At 45.9% G+C, this 16,970-nt stretch overlaps 1 protein-coding gene and 1 long non-coding RNA gene across 5 annotated transcripts in view; one reads left to right on the top strand and one right to left on the bottom strand.

Moving 5' to 3' along the window:
* The window catches only part of SORL1 (sortilin related receptor 1), a 105,104-nt gene that overhangs the window by 17,928 nt on the left and 70,206 nt on the right, over positions 1–16,970 (top strand). For 3 of the 4 annotated variants that reach the window (XM_077839753.1, XM_077839755.1, XM_077839754.1), the window contains exons 3-7: positions 884–1,009; positions 3,326–3,487; positions 9,871–9,938; positions 11,624–11,804; positions 15,765–15,866. In XM_077839753.1, the coding sequence (XP_077695879.1) occupies positions 884–1,009; positions 3,326–3,487; positions 9,871–9,938; positions 11,624–11,804; positions 15,765–15,866 (639 nt within the window). Of the gene's footprint in view, positions 1–883; positions 1,010–3,325; positions 3,488–9,870; positions 9,939–11,623; positions 11,805–15,764; positions 15,867–16,970 lie in introns of those variants that run through there. The other variant, XM_077839756.1, reaches the window with a different exon arrangement.
* On the bottom strand, positions 869–14,653 carry LOC144278451 (uncharacterized). Its single transcript, XR_013348589.1, has 6 exons — positions 14,586–14,653; positions 13,597–13,706; positions 6,690–6,823; positions 6,336–6,419; positions 2,665–2,757; positions 869–992 (listed from the first exon to the last, which is right to left on the bottom strand). It is a non-coding gene; the product is annotated as an uncharacterized LOC144278451 (long non-coding RNA).

The following is a 16,970-nucleotide window of genomic DNA, read 5'->3' as shown; positions in this document are numbered from 1 at the left end:
GGGCAGGGGTGACTGACTGCACTTCTGTGGTATCACTACACAGAATGGCAGATACCCCATTTCCGGTGATAAAGTCAACGACTGTGGTGATAAATGTTGAACGGCCCCCTCTCTCGAGAGGAAAAGTTCTGTATCCCATTTCCAGGCACTTAGACAAGACATTCCTCATATCACTACAACAATGCGCAAGTAATTGTAAGCTCTTTGGAGGCAGGGACTGTCTTTTTGTTCTGTGTTTGTACAGCACCTAGCACAACAGGGTGCTGGTCCATGACTGGGGCTGCTAGATGCTGTGGTCATGCAAATAATAAATATTAATGCACGCACTGAAATATTCATGGACGTTGGCTGGAGAGAGAGGACGTAGATAGTTAACTACCTGTCTGTTCTGCCAGCTGGATAGAGACCATTGGAACAGCTTGCTTAGGAAACTACTTCAGGTCTGTCTCGGTGGGATAAGGTGAGTAAGTAATATCTTTTGTTGGACCAACTTCTGTTGGTGAAAGAAAGTTTCGAGCTGCATGGAGCTCTTCTTTGGGCCCTCATAGCTTGAGTGTCTCTTTCACCAACAGAATTTGGTCCAATAAAAGATTTCACCTCCCACCCCTTTGTCTCAAATATCATTGGCCCAACAAGACTACAATAATACTACGAACAGTATTGGCTTAGGCTTTTATTGCCTTGGCTTTTGGCACACAGCCGGTGCAGAGCGTACAAATCTTGTCATGTTATAGTCTTTCCCTTTGTGCATTACCCTGTGTATATTTTTCCCCATAGTTGCATAAAACTTGAAGAAGCCATTGTTCTCAAGAGCAAGGAAGGGACTGCCATCAGGGAAATTAAACCTGTCTCTCCATAACAGCAGGAGCTTTTTCTTTTGCAGGTTTATGTGTCATATGACTATGGGAAGGCCTTTAAAAAGATATCGGAGAAATTCAGCTTCGGTGCAGGGAACACCAGCGATGTGGCCATCTCACAGTTCTACCACAGCCCTGCTGACAACAAAAGGGTAAGAAATGAACAAGCAGAAATAAGGCTTTCCCATCACACACAAGTTGTACAGCTTTAACTATCCCAGTGGACAGGTGCTTTATACTGGTATCTCTATTCTTGTACATGAAGGGGAATAAGCGACTCATGTATAAAGACACCTTTAGAGCAGTAGAACTGCATCCACACTAGGAGATGTGCCAGCATAATGATGCTGGTAAAGATTCACACCCCTAGCTAAACTAGTTACACCAGTACAAAACCTAAATAGGCTACATAAATAAAGCTTCCCCTCTCCAGTTTTAAGAGGCTCTTAAAAGCCCAGTACTGCCATGCCAGCTATAGTGAATCTTGTCCATTTGTATAGAATATTCTTTTTATTGTTCTCTTCCCCAGTGTCTGTCTGGCCTTAGTCTATGAGCTGGAACAATACCTAATTCTTACGTAGTGTTGGTAAACAGTAGATCTCAAAGCGCTTTACAAAGGAGTCAGTATCATTATCCCCATTTTACAGATAGAGAAACTGAGGCACAGAGCATTAAAGTGATTTGTCCAAAGGAACCCAGTAGACCAGTGGGAATAAAATCCAGCTCTCAGTCCACCATGCTGTCGACTAGACAAACCTGTCTGGTTAGGTGTTTTAATGGGGCAATCTTTCCCATGTGTCAGGAAAGCACTCAGGAGATTGTATGTGCTTCTGCAAATAGAAGTAGTGTTTATATAATGTTCTTTGCTAGCTTTTTTATTATTATTAAAGGATTGCTTAGTGTTGCAGGAAGTAGCTCCAAGGTTTACAGCAGAAAGAAAACGTGTGTCTCTTGGGAGTTATAAATTGAATTTGATCAAGAAAATTGACTGTTCCTAGGGAAGAAAGAAGTACACCCAGTAATTTTAGTTTCTCTAGTAGGAACCTAGGCAGCTTTGTTATGTGCCATTTGTATAATTCTGTAGGAGCAAATTGTGCCCAGGGAGTGGGGGAAAACCAACGACAGGTTCCCACCTCCCACCCCTCCTGCAGGGTTTAAAATCTATGGCAAAAAGGCAGGCGGATGGGTGAACAAGACAGCCAAGTTCAATGCTTCCTGGAAGAGGTGGGGTTAATGGTTTCTTGAAGGTGGAGACAGGATGGTGAGGAAGAAGGCTTAGAGGCAAGAATGGTGAAGGAGACCTTAGGGTTCAACAGGTGTCTGAGCAACAACCGTTCAGTTTGTGGAAGGTGCGAAATGCAACAGAAACCTAAATTCCTCTGTGCTGGATGAGGGCCAGTCTACGGCATGGGTCCATGACCCCTCTTTGGCATGCAGCCCCACTCCACCACCTACAGAGTGGGTCCACAAACGCTCTGTAGCACGTGGCCCCACTCCACAGGGCTTCTCTTGCATCCCACTCTTAAGTGGTGCGCCAACCCAATAACCTTCAACACTGAGCTGGAAAGCTGAAGGTGAAGTGGGTTAGTAATCAGTCAGCTTGACTTAATCCATCCCTAGTCTTATCTCCTGCCTGCCCCTTTGTCAACACCCCCCATGGGGGAAACTTCATATTTCCTCTGGGAAGTTACTCCATTGTGAGATTCCATTTAATTGTGCCCTAGTGACTGCAAGTCAAGTTTGCAAGTTAAAAGATTCCTCCTCCCCTCCTGCCCGCCCCCCCAAACTTCCATCCCTGAAAACTTACCCTGGGATCAGAGAGTCAGGTTAGAACCTTCCTGGCTTGTAAATCTCAGAGGCTTTAGGGGGATATACATTGGGGACAAGACAGGACCTGAGCCTAGGAACCAAGAAACAGAATGAGAACCTACATCACCAAGTTCCGCCTTCACTTACACCTTTGCAATTCCCTTGTCTTCAGTGTAGTTGCACAGGTGTTCCTTGGCCCTGCAACTGAAACTTAGCTACCAGTCCTGATGATAGTGGGGGGGAGGGGAACGGCAAAGTCTCCAGCTAGCTCTGCTAGAGTGGTCTTGATCCTGCTGTGCTTACGGGGTAAAAAGCAGCAAGGCGCTTTTTTCTTCCCTGAGCAGAACGGACGTTAGCGTGTTCCTTGTGCAGTAGCTAGGCCCTGAGACAGTGCTCTTGCCTCTTCCAGGTGCTGTCTTTAGTGTAGGTTGTATCGTAGCAAACATCCCAGGTAGCTCAGCTCCAGTTCTGCTAGAATGAGTATTGCAGATACAGGATGCATTCCACTGCAGATAGGTTTAGATGGTAAGCTCTCCTGCACTGCCTTTGCAGTCCATATTCCACTACTGACGTTGGCTTCCTTGTTCTGTACGGTTATATCATCTTCTGCTTATAATTCCCATTGGCTGACTGTTTTTGTTCCTGTTTCCCCTCTCCAGTACATCTTTGTGGATGCCTACACCCAGTACCTCTGGATCACCATGGACTTCTGCAGTAATATCCAGGGCTTCTCTATTCCATTCAGAGCCGCAGATCTGCTGTTACACAGTAGGATCCCTAACCTTGTTTTGGGCTTCGATAGGTCTCATCCCAACAAACAGGTGAGGAGCTGCAGTCGGAGATGAGTGCCAAGTAACGCTGCTTCTGTTGCTTTTCTGAGTACCTAAACTGCTACATACGTGTTGGGAGGTTTGCTGCGAGATGTGCTTGATGGAAGAGGTGCAGTGCACCTCTTCCCTTTTGCATATGGGGTTGAGAAGCATGTGACTCCAGTCATCTATCCATCCATCATTTTGATAAGGCAGCTATCCATGTGGTATCCATCTTCCATCCTTACTCTGGTGTTACAGTCAAACTGAGTAAGCAGTAATACTTCAAGTGATAGTGTGGGTGTATGCCACATGTGGGAAATGCATGCACACCCTGTGCCGAGTCTGGAATGTGTGTGTTTGTATGCGTATTTATTTTACAAGCAGGGTCTGTTGGTCTGCCCATGTGCTGTAGCTCTCATGCTCCGAATGGAGGGCATAAAAGATGGTGCAGGCTGATGCCTCTCCAGTTTCACATTCACAAAATTCATGGGGGCTGGAAGAGAGACTCAGAAAATATCTGATGGAAGAGGTAATGAAGCCCCTATCAGATCTGGGCTGGGGGATCCCTCACCCCCTGTAAATCAGTCTGAATAAACAGGCAGCGGCTCTCCGAGCACGAGCTGGGGAATGGAGGCTAAGGCTGTTAAGCCTAAGGAGAAGGTTTCACATGAGTGTAAGGGGCACTCATAGGTGTAAGGACAAGCCATCCTTGTCTAAAGCTGCCCTGAAGAGAAAGGATCCCTCTCCAACCCTATCAAAGTCAGGAGAGCTGGCATGTACAAGCGCCAAGAATTTCGGCCCAAGTAAATCTAGGCAAGAGAAGGAGGTGCACAAGGGTATGCCTCCGGCAGTTCCAGTATTGACTCTGGTGGCGAAGACTTGAAACAAACAGCTCTGGTGCTCCGACCCACTTCTGGAGTTGGTGTGTTACTGGTAACACAGCCCTGAAGGGAGCCGACTGCTGTGGTGACCAGGGAATCTCTGGCTCCTATGGTGCCACCAGTGGCCACTCCTCTTACTCTAGGGCAGCCTGAGATCTACGTCTACCCAGAAGACATCTTTGCTCTTCCCTGTCCTCATTCATCTCTATCAGGACCATCTCTTCCTGACACAGGAAGAGACTCTTTCCTCCCACCTTTGAGGCGCGGCCATCGATAACGTCGGTTCCACTGGAGGTACGGGATCCAGCTTTCTCTTGGGATGAGTCACAGGCCCTGCAGGAGTCTCTGCAGCATCAGACAGAGCTGAACGGGACAGGAGTGCAAGATCAGGGTTCCAGCCTCTGACCAGACATGATTGTCCAAGAGACAGGTGGTCCCCTATGCCATGGGGTCCTCCTCTGCAGATTGATCCATTCTGCTGGCTATATTGGGGACCAGGGGAGCCCTACATTAGTCACCCAAGGTTGGTTCACGAGTCCTATTTGCTGTTGCCTGGCCATCCACAACCAGCCCTGTTTGAGTATTTGGAGGAAGAAGGTGAGCCAGATCTGACAGTTTTGTGAGCAAACTCGTAGTCTTCCCCAGTGAGGCAGTAACTCCATCTTCTCCATCTCCACCGGATGACTTCAAGCAATATCAAGAGCTCATGCACAGGCTTATGGCAGAGCAACAGATTTTGCTTGAGGAAGTCCAGGAACCTCAGCAGAGTTTACTAGACATTCTTCAGTCTTGTGGTCCCAGTCAAGTGGCCCTCTACGTCAATGAGGTCATCATGGACCAGCAAAGACAGTTGGTCACACTTCTGCTTGTTCTGCTTCTGCTCCCAAGAGGGACAAGAGCATATGCCATGGGGGTGGAGGGAAGAGTTTTTGTTCTCTCAACCACCACTGAACTCTTTGGTGGTGCAGGTGGCTGCAGAGCGGTCCAAGCAACAACACCCAAAGACTACTCCCTCTGATAAGAGATGTGACTTGACTTCCTAGGAAGTCAGGTCTGCTCTTCCACCTCCCCCCAGTTCAGTTTATTGAATTATCAGGCCCTCTTGGCCAAACAGGATTTCACCAATTATACCAAGCTTATGAATTTAAGGACAAGCTCCCTGAAGAGGATAGAGTCTGCTTCCAGGCCTCAGTGGATGAGGGCAGATTGGCCTCCACCGTTCCCTCCAGGCCGCAGTGGATGCAGCATATACTGTGTCTAGGATGATGTCTGTGCTGTTATGAGGAGAGAGACTCATGGTTGCAGTCCTCAGTTTTCCCTAGAGGTGCAGAGTACCATCCAGAATCTGCCCTTGGTATAACCAGCCTGTTCCACGAGAAGGCAGATGAGTCTTTCCACTCCCTTAAAGACTCAAGGACAAAGTTTCACTTGCTGGACACTTATACCCCTGCTCTCAAAAGAAAACACCATTGATGGGGTGTAGGGCACCTCCTCAGCCTTGTGTGTTAAATCAATGTCCTCAGGAACCACCATACAAGAGACGTGTTTATAGACGCAGGAACCCAGCCTCTGCAACATCCACCGCCACATCAAACTCTGACCCCCAACGAAGTTTCTTTTGAGGGGATTGTCAAGACCCACTCCCTTTATTGATGCCTCTTCATTCCCCTCCTCAGATATTCAGGTCGCCTTACCCCATTTGCCAAAAACTGGAGGGCCCTAACTACAGACAGTTGGGTATTAGCCACCATGAATTATTTCTGTCTGATAGAGGTGCTGGTAAATCCTACGTACAAACCCCCTTCCCAGTTCCTTTTCAGCTAGCTAACACCAGAAGAGTCAGTGAGCTGGTGGCACTCATGGCAGACCCACCACATACTCCCTGCTACAAAGAAAAAGAGTCTCATTGTGCCCACACCCCAGATTCATCCCTAAAGTAATTTCTAAGTTCCATATGAGTCAGATCATTCACTTACCTGTCTTTTTCTCTAAACGGCATGCCTTGGAAGAGGAGAGTCAGCTGCATTCTCTGGACGTCTGACGGGCTTTGACCTTTTTCTCTACAAAGAACAAAGGAATTAGAAAGGCTCCTAAACTGTTTTTTTTTCCCCCATAGCAGAGCAATTGAGGGGGGTCAAGCTATATAAGCTCAGAGATTTTCAAAATGGATCTTGCGGTGTATTACCCTCAGTTACCAATTAGCTCACATTCCTCCGCCTGGAAGGGATAAGGGCTCATTCCACCAGAGGGTAAGCTGCTTCGACTGCATCTCTGAGAGACATACCTGTACTGGCGATATGTAGTGCAGCTACGTGAAGCTCTTTGCATACCTTCAGGAGACATTACGCTCTGGTCCAGTCATCAGCTGCTGATGCAGCCGAGGGGCAAGCAGTATTCCAGTCAGCTATCACTTCTGTGTCCTCGCACCCAGCCCGTGTGGGACTACTGCTTGTTAATCTCCCACCTGTGGAATATACACTGGATCATCAAAGAAGAAATGGCGTTTAGTTGCCTGGAACTGGAAGTTCTTCGGGATGTGTTGTCCCTATTTGTATTCCACTACCTGCCCTCTGTCCCCTTTGCTGCAAATGGTTTGGACTTCGGTAGAAATGGGAAAGTGGCCGCATCACCTTTTATGCCCTTGATTGAGAGCATGAGGAGAGCTACAGCACACGTATGGGCCAGCGGACACTGCTGGTAAAAATATCCTGGATGAGGAAATTGAGGCACATCGAGAGCTTAAGAGACTCACCCAAGATCACACAACGCATCAGGGACAAAGCCAGGGTGTGAACCCAGGAGTTCCGACTTTCTGGTCCATTCCTCAGGCACATTCTTTAGCAATCTTACTTAATTTAAGACCTGTCATAGAGAGAAGGTGAACTAGAGCCCACTTCAAAGAAGACGTAAGCCTTATTTGTACTCTGCCCTGGGAGGAAGCCGGGAGGCTAACAAACACTAGGCTGTTGCATGTTTTGCAGGCTTTATGGTTGGCAGTGGCCAAGTGTTTGTCTTGGAAAGTCACATACCACTATCATGTGGGTTTGTGTTTTGATATCTCCTTGCCATAATTAGTAGATGATTTCTTCACCCAGGGTAGAGCACACAGAACATCCACTACTGTCCCAGCCCTGCTTAGCCAGGATACTCCCTTTTAAATAGATAAATGCATTTTCCCTTGGGCAGCAAGGATAAAAGTGGTGGGATTTTTGGGGGGGGGGGGGTGGGGGACAGAATCAGCCTTCGACAGGCTCCCCTGTGCCCCTTCCCCCCAGTCCTACTGATCCACTGACTGCATCATTAGTAACTCATGCCAGATCACTGCCTGTAAAGTCAGCAATGACCTTTGGATCATTTACCATGGGCTGGCGGTTTTGCGTTGCAAAGGTTTGCATTGCAGATGTTTGCAGTTGGCCTTGCGCCGCACGTTGCTGCTTTGGCACAAATGGCTTCTTTTTAGGCTGGGGGTGGGGCCATAATGGGTGGGTGCCAAAGCTTTTTAAATACTTGTGCCTACACCTTTTAAAGCTAGATCCCCCTCGCCTAAAACACAAATGAAAGTCTAGTGCTCCCTACAGTCCGATCTTTAAGTTACATACTAGGGGGCTGGATTCTGTGCTGCACCATCAGACAGCCAGCACAGAAGGCACACAGGCATAGTTTGGAGAAAGGTAAGCTTTATGCCACCTGTGTGTGTTGTCCTGATTCTGGGCTGCTGCTGGAATGTGTGAAGTGAGTCCTACAAAAAGGATAGAGCAGCCCCCAAACCCCTCTAACTTAAAGCAGCCTCCTCGGGGTTACCCCGTGCTCACAACTTGCACAGTGCTGAACTCAATACCTACTCCTGCGCTTACTCTCAGCCTGTCTACTCCTTTGCCTGACATGCTCCTGCACCTTGGGAATTCACCCCCAGGACTTCGCAATTCATTTGTGTACCCCGTACACAGCTGGAACGATGTATAAGGGTCAGAATTGGCCCCTGTGTTTTTATTAGCTGCTGTCACTAGGCTAGCTGAGAATGCAGAGACAGGGTTGATCTTGCGGTTTGATCAGTTGTCCAAGTCAGAACTTTTGGGTTCTCATCCCTATTTTGTAGCTGACTCACTGTGTGATTGGTTAGATCATGTCACTGAAGTCTAATTTGTCTATTTGTAAGACAGATAATACTTACCTTCTTTGTAAGGGTCTACATTCATGTTTGCAAAAGCTTTTGGATATCTGCAGAAGAAAGGTGCCATGGAAGCACAGAGTAATATTTTAGAGGATTAAATAAATGTGCTGTGTCTCTGAAATGGAAAGGACTAAGACTAATGCTCACACATCACTTCTATCAGACATCACCATTCTGCTAGATCAGTGAAAGGGCAATAACCAGTCCTGAGTCACTGTACTGCAGACTGTTACAGCCTTGTACTCTTAATTCTGAGCTAAAGAGCTTAATTCTCCTCTCTGAATGTGCTGAGCTACATTGCTAATGGGTGGCAATGTTGCCTTTAGAAGTCATGCTAGATTTATTGGTGATCACTGCCTTTTGAAATCGAACTGTTACACTGAACATTGGGTCTGCAATCTAGCTGGTTCCTTGCACAAACCAGCAATAAATGTAATTATTATGATTTAAGTGCCAACAGGGTGGCTGGTATTGTAATAGAAACAGCGCAAGACGGGCTCTGCCCCTGAGGCATCACGCTTGCTATTGCTTTCACATTAGAAGTTATTCCTAATTCTGGTTAGCCTCCTGCAAGGACGTCTCTGCAGGCAGTAATATGGCATGTGTCCAGGTTTTAGGACTGCACATTCACCTGAACCTGGCATCTGGCTCCTGCACATTTACAAGCAGATAATAGTTGCTCCTGGCAGCATTCACTTGTAGAATAGTAGTACATGGAGCTGCTTCGAGTGAGAATCCAGGTCCCCACGTCAGCCCTGCTTATGTAGTGTATGATTTGGGGAGCAACAAAGCAGATTTCCAGAATTTAGCCCTTTAGTTTTTATCCAGCCTGGGCAATGATTTAGGCTCTAGTGCAGGGATGGGCAAACTTTTTGGCCTGAGGGCCACATCTGGGTATGGAAATTGTATGGTGGGCCATGAATGCTCATGAAATTGGGGTGCAGGGCTGAGGGAGGGGGTTGGGGCACAAGAGGGGATCGGGGTGCAGGAGCCAGGTGGCGCTTACCTCACGCAGCTCCTGGAAGCAGCGACATGTCCCCACTCCGGCTCCTATCTGGAGGTGCGGCCAGGCGGCTCCGCAAGCTGCCCTGTTCACAGATGTTTCCCCTGCAGCTCCCATTAGCTTCCGAACCTTGGCATGCGGAGTGGCCTCAGACCCCGCTCCTCGGCTGGAGTGCGGAGAGCAAGGTCTGGGGCTTGCCCTGCTCCCAGCAGGGACTCAAGGGCCGGATTAAACCGGCTGGAGAACCGGTTGTAGCCCACGGGCCATAGTTTGCCCATCCCTGCTCTAGTGCCTAGAGTATCTCAGTCCCACCTGTGTCTGACATTTTGTATTGCAGCTCTGGCAATCTGACGATTTTGGGCAGACCTGGATAATGATTCAGGAACACGTGAAATCTTTTTCTTGGTACGTACTGGATCTTTGAGTCACTTTGGAACCTTTTCCCCCTTTATGTCCTCCCAGGCCTCCTTATTTCTTCCCCATCCTTTGCCAAGAACTCAGGCATAGAAGATGCTGGCAAGTACTGAGATACAGAACTCTGTTCACCCCCAAAGTTAACCCTGTAATAAGTGGCAATCAGATCACAGCAGTTTACCATGGGGATATGGGGCAGAAGCATGACAGAAGAAAGCTAACAGTACTCTGAGCTTCTCCAGCTTCTTCATATTATGCCCCCACAGCTTTCACAAGCTAAGGATTATGAAGCTGTGTTGGTATTTGGATAGAGTCTGCGAAGGAAAAACCAGCATATAGCTGGTGTTGGTGGGTCAGTAGGGTGCCCTGTCAGTTGATTTTGACCTGTGAGGCTAAGGGACATGGATTATCTTTTTCTTCCATGTTTGTACAGCACCTAGAATACTGATCTAGGACTGGAGTCCCTAGGCACTGCAGCAAGACATAATACTAAGAGGCACTTTTAAAAACCATTTTTAAAACTTACTGTTCATTAAAGAGTAGGGGTGTCTTGCCCCCCAAAAAAATCTAGCTCATGCAGTTATTCCCTGAACTCCTTCTGCAGTTTCAGGTAGAGACTGTTCTCCTTCACTTCCAGTGCTAAATTGTTGTTGTGCACTGTTAAACAGCTGCAGCAAAATATCAGAATCAAGATCTGTTATGTGGGTCTGAGGGGACAGTTTTACTCTAATCATTAACTGCAATGAGAGCCTTTTGAATGAAAGACCTCTTAAGATTTAAACTCCTATTGACATAAATGGCACATGATCAGGCCTTAATAGAGCTAATGAAAGTCCCTGGAGATCAAAACTACTTACATCTATTTCATGCCATCAGTTTGCCGTGAAACTTGCACTAAGGGCCCCATTTCCGATTGGGAGGTGATTTTTTGCTTGTTCCTTGAGTGGTCACTATAAAGAGATTTCAGAGTACTAAACAAAAAATAGCACATGCTCCCCAGTTATTGATTGCTCTGCCATTGTGATTACTTTTGTTGTCCAGTACAAGAATCCATCAGTTTCTAACTTGCAGGTTTTTTTTTACATTCTACTGATAAGTAACTTGCCTTGATAAATCTCTGAAACATGCACATGGGACTGAACCAAAACCATCTCTCTGTACATCTTGAATATTATTTATTAACTTTAATAAAATACTCCTCTTATAACTTGTATGGCGGTTGGGGAGAAAATGGACTTTCAGATGGATTATGAAGAACGAACAAGGAAAAAAATAATAAAACATTGCAATTTCCTTGGTTTTCAACCAGCTGTTGAGCTGCCTACTTGGTCTTTTCAGTGTATCTTGAACATCAATTAAAAAATGGGGGGGAGATGTCAGATTTTTTTGCAGTTGTCACCCTTTATTTTGACCAGCTGTTCTGTGAGTGGTTTGAAAATTGAAATCAGAATTTCGATCCAAATTTTGCAAATAACCTCTCTTTATGAGGTGAGCCAAAACCCTGGATCTCATTGTCCAATTTCAGGGTGTTCAAAATTCTGATCCAAGTTTTGATGTTTGAGCCCATCTCTTGTTAAATGACTTGCTTATAAATACCTGGTGCTATCTTGATCGTGGCATGAGCACAAAAAAAATATACCTGCCTTTTTTTTTTTTTCTTCTTTTTTAAATGCAAGGGGCATTGACCCATATGATAAGCTGAAGACAGTTTACATAGAACGACATGAGCCTACAGGGTCCTCAACTATAATTCGCAGCACAGATTTCTTTCAAACCAGGGAAAATAAAGAAATCGTTCTGGAAGAGGTTGAAGACTTCCAGCTCAGGGACAAGTATCTGTTTGCCACAAAGACTGTGGTAAGTAGCATGTAAGAAAAATCACTGTGTAGGCTGATGTAATACATTGATCTGCTGGGTGACCGTGTGCAAGTCACTTCACTGCCTTGGTTTCCCCATCTGAAACACAGGGATAGTGATACTGACCTACTTTATAAAGTAGTTTGAGATCTATAGATGAAAAGCACTATATAAGGAGCTAGGTATTATGATTTGAATCCCATCTAACACCCTTTGAAGTCAGTGGAAGGGCTCTGATTTCATGGAACTGAATTGGGCTCCAAACATGCAGTATAGTAACAGACAGTGCTTAGCTAGTCAGGCTCCATTAATGACAGAACAAAAGTAAGGGAACATACTTTAAGCCTTGAGGCAAAGCATTAAAGATTGTGTAAAAAGGTCATGGTCAGTTTGAGAAGGAAAAATTGGCTGGAGTTAGTGAGCTGACTTCATTATCCTTTAGTGACTGGTGCTCAGCCTTGTGCTTTCTAAGAGAAATACAGCTCCTGACACCAGGGGTGAAAATTAAAAAAACCCACAGCATATTAACAAACAGCACCCTGGACATGCCAGTCAGTACTTCTGCTGAGAGCTGACACGCATTTGAACGAATAGTCTAGAGAGATGATTAGAGCATTTAGCAGATCTAAAACTATGCCTACTGCTGCATCAGAGTACTTTGAGATGTTTTATTGCGTCCACTGTAAAAGCACCACCATGCTGTGTGGATAAATAGAGGAGTCCAGTCTCCAGGGCTGTTCATCTGGCATCTTACCCTAGCACACATGAACAAGAATGGCTAAATGGCTCTGTTGGAAAGACATGGTCTAAAATGACCAGATAAAGAAAAATACTGACACTTCATCTAACAATTTGCAGTGCAGGATTAATAGGAGATCCGCTTGGAACAGCAGTTTTTTTATATATTTATTTGATTTTAGGGAGTTAGGCAGAACTAGGTCAGGCTGCAAAGGGCTCGAATTCTGGCAGGAAAGAACTAAATGCTTATAAGTAAAGGGAAAGCAGAAATTGACAATAGTGGAATGGAGCTAGGAAAAGAGGATATATGCCTGCAATAATTTAGTTAGAAGGACACGTGTCAAATAGATTAAGGCCACTAAATTGACCGACTTCAAAATTATTCTAATCTGATATGAAAAGCTTTATTTCCGCCCGCCCCCGAATAAACACATGATGTTTTTATCCTAACATTATCGACTTTTTAACAAGCCAGCCCCTAGCCACTTCTCTGTGGTTCCCCCAAAATGTTTAATGCTTCTGTGGTTTCTGCAGCATTAAGTCACGAGCGTACACTGGAGCAGGAGTAATGTTTACCCTTAGCCATGTGAATACTCAACAGGTAAAAGCATGCCTGAAGAGAATGGTTTGAAGGACACTTTAAATTGCTAAAAGTTGAGTCCTGCAAAAACTGAAACCCTCAACTTTTTGAATATATTGAGCTGGCACTGGGCCTGTTCCGAAGCAGGATCAGGCCCTGAGTCATATGAGAGAGTTAAGATATTCTCTCTTGCTTTATTGTCAATGGGAGCTGCATGCTTTTTAGTGCTAAATTAACCCAAATAGGAAGCAGACATTGCAAGTTTGTACTCTGTTGTCTTGTTTTGTGAGATACAGGCCTTTGTCCCCCACGTCTTTCTTATATTGCCCCCATTACCTTAGTATCTAAGCTCCTCATAATCTTTAATGCATTTTTCCTCACAATGACCCTCTGAGGGAGGGTAGTGCTATTATCCCCATTTTACAGCTGGGAAACTAAGGCACGGAGAGTCTAAATGACTTGCCAAGGACATACCGTGAGTCTGTGGCAGAGCAGGGAATTGAACCTGAACCCCAGACTAGTGCCTCAATCATTGGATCAGTCTTCCTTATTGCTGTCGAAGTGGATGAGATCAGTCCCCAGCGCTGCAGATTTGGGGGAGAGAGGTTTTCAGGATGTCCCTCTGCCCGTTGTTCCCCTTGGCAATACAGTTATAACAATCTGAGCACTTTTGAGTAACAGAGAAGAAAATTTGCTATTTTTAAATATCCAATTTGGGAGCATGAAGTTTAGCAGCATCGCCAACCCTAAATGTTCAAAATTCCCAAGTCAGGCCCCAAAAAACCATGAGATTTTTAACAATGTAATAAAATTTATTTTTTTATTTGGTTTGCCTGCTGGATTTTTAGCCTTTAGGATTCACTTTGGTTACATTTTCAAGTTTTCCTCTGCAACCATAAGGATTAGTAAAAAAAGTTGAATCTCACATAATCCAATGACTCCTGGAGCTTGGGCTTTAAGTCAAACAACTATTGTGAAAATTGCAATAAAATTGGGTGAGTGGACAATATTGAGTTAGGCACCTAAATCCATATTTAGACATTGTAATGGGGGCTCAGCATTTTGAGTAGGGCCAGCCTCATTTTCTCACTGTGGGGTTGATACACCTCACCACACAGTTGTCAGGATTCTCTGTTGAGAGAAACAATCATGACCAAGGAGCCCAGGACTCCTTGCAGGACTGAGCAAACTATCAGTCTGTAGCCCCTGAGCCTCCTGGCTAAGGCAAATAAAAGCAGTTTAGAGTAGGGGAGGGGAGAATCTGACTTTCTGTGCAGGGCAGAGTGAGCAATCAGTCTAAATCAGGAGTCCACAGTAGCCATGCCTAGTGGTAAATACTGGGGGAGGGGAACCCAGGCCCCCCCAGGCCACTGGGTTCTGTCCCAGGGCCCTGTGAAGCCAGTAAACTCCCCATTAAGGGTTCAAACATCAGCTCCTAACACATTCCCTGGGTCACTTCCTACCATAAAGCCCATCTCAGGCATCTCCTGGGCTGGCAGTGACTCAGCATCTGTCAGTCTTTGTGGTCGGCTAGTCATGTGCATCATAATCCAGCTCCATAGTCCCAACAGCCTGAAGAGTCAATTGGTCCTCTCCAGGAGCCTGCAACACATGTCCTTTTTCCTCCTCCACTAGCCCCAACTGAGCTGGGCTGCCTCCTTTTATCTGTCCCCTCCACCTGGAGCATGTGCAGCAGGGGCAAAGGGTGTGGTCTCCTAGGCCCACAGTGATTGGTCAGCCTCTGTTTGCTCAGTGGGGGGTTGATACATCTGGTTACAGGCACCTTCATTGCCTGTGTGCTGAGCACCCTTGACTCCTATTGATTTCAGTGGGTATTCAGCAACTCAGAAATTAGGCCACATTTTTTGGAGCCCAGGTACAGATTTAGGTGCCTAACTTAGACATCCCATGTATGGAAATTTTGGCCATGATTTTTATAATGTGATACTCATCCCTAAAACAGTAAACATCAACATTAAAGCATTGAGGCTAATCTGCAAAGGGCATACATAAAAACAGACACGTTAATTTCATGCAGTCTGGTTGGAAGAACTATGGGAGGAAAACATCAGCCTTTGACAACCTGGCTAATCAGTTGAGAGGTGGGGTTGTTTCCAACTTCCGAAAGAGTGCTCAGAACAATGAAGAATCCAAAGACTTAATGCTGTGCATTTGAAAGGGGTCTCACTCTCCTTTCTCAAAAGGACAGAAATCCCCAACAGGTTCAAGCTAGTTTTCTAGCCATATAGCCAAGCTGTGGGATTTCCAAGGCTCCTGTCGCCTTAGTTAGCACTGACAGTGTATGGGGCGAATAGATGAATAAATTGCAGAGAGGTTGCCATGTTACCAATAATAATATCTCATGTAGTGGCATAAGGGGGCATACAGTTTTCAGCTTTCACAATGACAGGGAACAGTTAAGCTGTTTTAATGTTTGTGGTATCCTAGTACCTCAGGATCCCATCCAAACTTGCCATCAAGTAATTGTGTTGTGGTTTTTTGGAGAGTGGGTAAGGTAGTTGCTTGCCTTTTGTACTGTTGAGTTTGTTAATTTGTATCTGATCTGTCTTTAACCTGTTCTCTATGGAATTGTGAATTTAGGAATAAAAAAAGATTCCTAGCATTTTTCCTCCTCTTCACAGCATTTATTGGGCAGCCAGCAGCAAACTTCAGTCCAGCTCTGGGTTTCCTTCAACCGCAAGCCAATGCGAGCTGCGCAGTTTGTAACCAGACATCCAGTTAAGGTAAAATGGAGTTGATTTATGGCATCTACTTATTCCTCCCTCAGCCAAAGGCACCTTAGGATCCGAATAGCATTTTTACTTGTAAACTAGTAACTACAGTAGCTAGATGGGTAGGAAAAGTAGCCTTATTCTATACTTAGTTCAAAACAGTTTGGCCTTCTCATGTTTGGAATGGAATGGAAGCAAAGTGTTACAATGATCCTGCTGTTTACACAGGAGTAACTTTACCCATGCTCATGATGCCTATTGATATAAATGGGGCTACAGACAAGAGTAAAATCACTCGTGCATATGTGTTTGCAGGATCGAGCCTGGTAGAGCCGAGATAAATAGTTCTGATCATTTTTTTTTAGGCATAGATTTTTAAATTAGTGTAATCTAGAGGGGAATGGCCTCTGGATTCTAAATACTGACAGCATTGCTGTGTCTCAGAAAATCATTGTCGGCAGGGGGGGAAGGGAGGTCCTTCTCTCCCCTCATGCAAGGGCCTGCCACAATAATCTGGGCCAGTGTGGGGACTGCTCCCTGATAGCACTGTTGTGGATACAAATCAGCCCATGGGGGCAGGGAAGAGAGTAGTGTCATGGCCTCCCCACCTTCTACACCACCCTGTGGAGCTGGCTGGCAGCAGATGGGACGAGCTGAGCTCGCAGCACTTTGCAAAAGGACGGTGCGGCATACACGTGTCCCACTCGGGGAGAGGGCTGGGGGGAAGGATTGTGCCTCCTGAGTGTGTGTGTTTGCTCAGTGTGGGCCAGTGCTTTTGACAGAACAGTCTGGTCTGGAATGTTTCACGCTCTGCCACTCAGAAGGAGCACAGTGGATCTGTCAGGGGTTCAAACCCAGAGATGGTCTGGCACCGCTGATTCTGCCGCTTCCCAAAGCAGGAGCTCACAGACAAGTGCCCTGCTGTCTTTGTGGTATTTGCTGAGGTGTATGCACAGGGGCATGTTCCCTGCTCGAGGCGCTGGCAGCCTTGTTCAGATCCAAACAGAAATGGGCCAGACAGAGATACGGCTTGGCGAGCCAGTGTGAGCGGGATGAATTTTAAGAATGGTGCCGCTCTAATAATCTTTGTTGGGCGACTTTGTCGGCAGACTGTGC

This window comes from Eretmochelys imbricata, chromosome 22, assembly GCF_965152235.1.
Source record: "Eretmochelys imbricata isolate rEreImb1 chromosome 22, rEreImb1.hap1, whole genome shotgun sequence".
NCBI lineage: Eukaryota > Metazoa > Chordata > Testudines > Cheloniidae > Eretmochelys > Eretmochelys imbricata.
The sequence above is the reverse complement of the archived record's forward strand: the minus strand, read 5'-3'. Positions and strand labels throughout refer to the sequence as shown.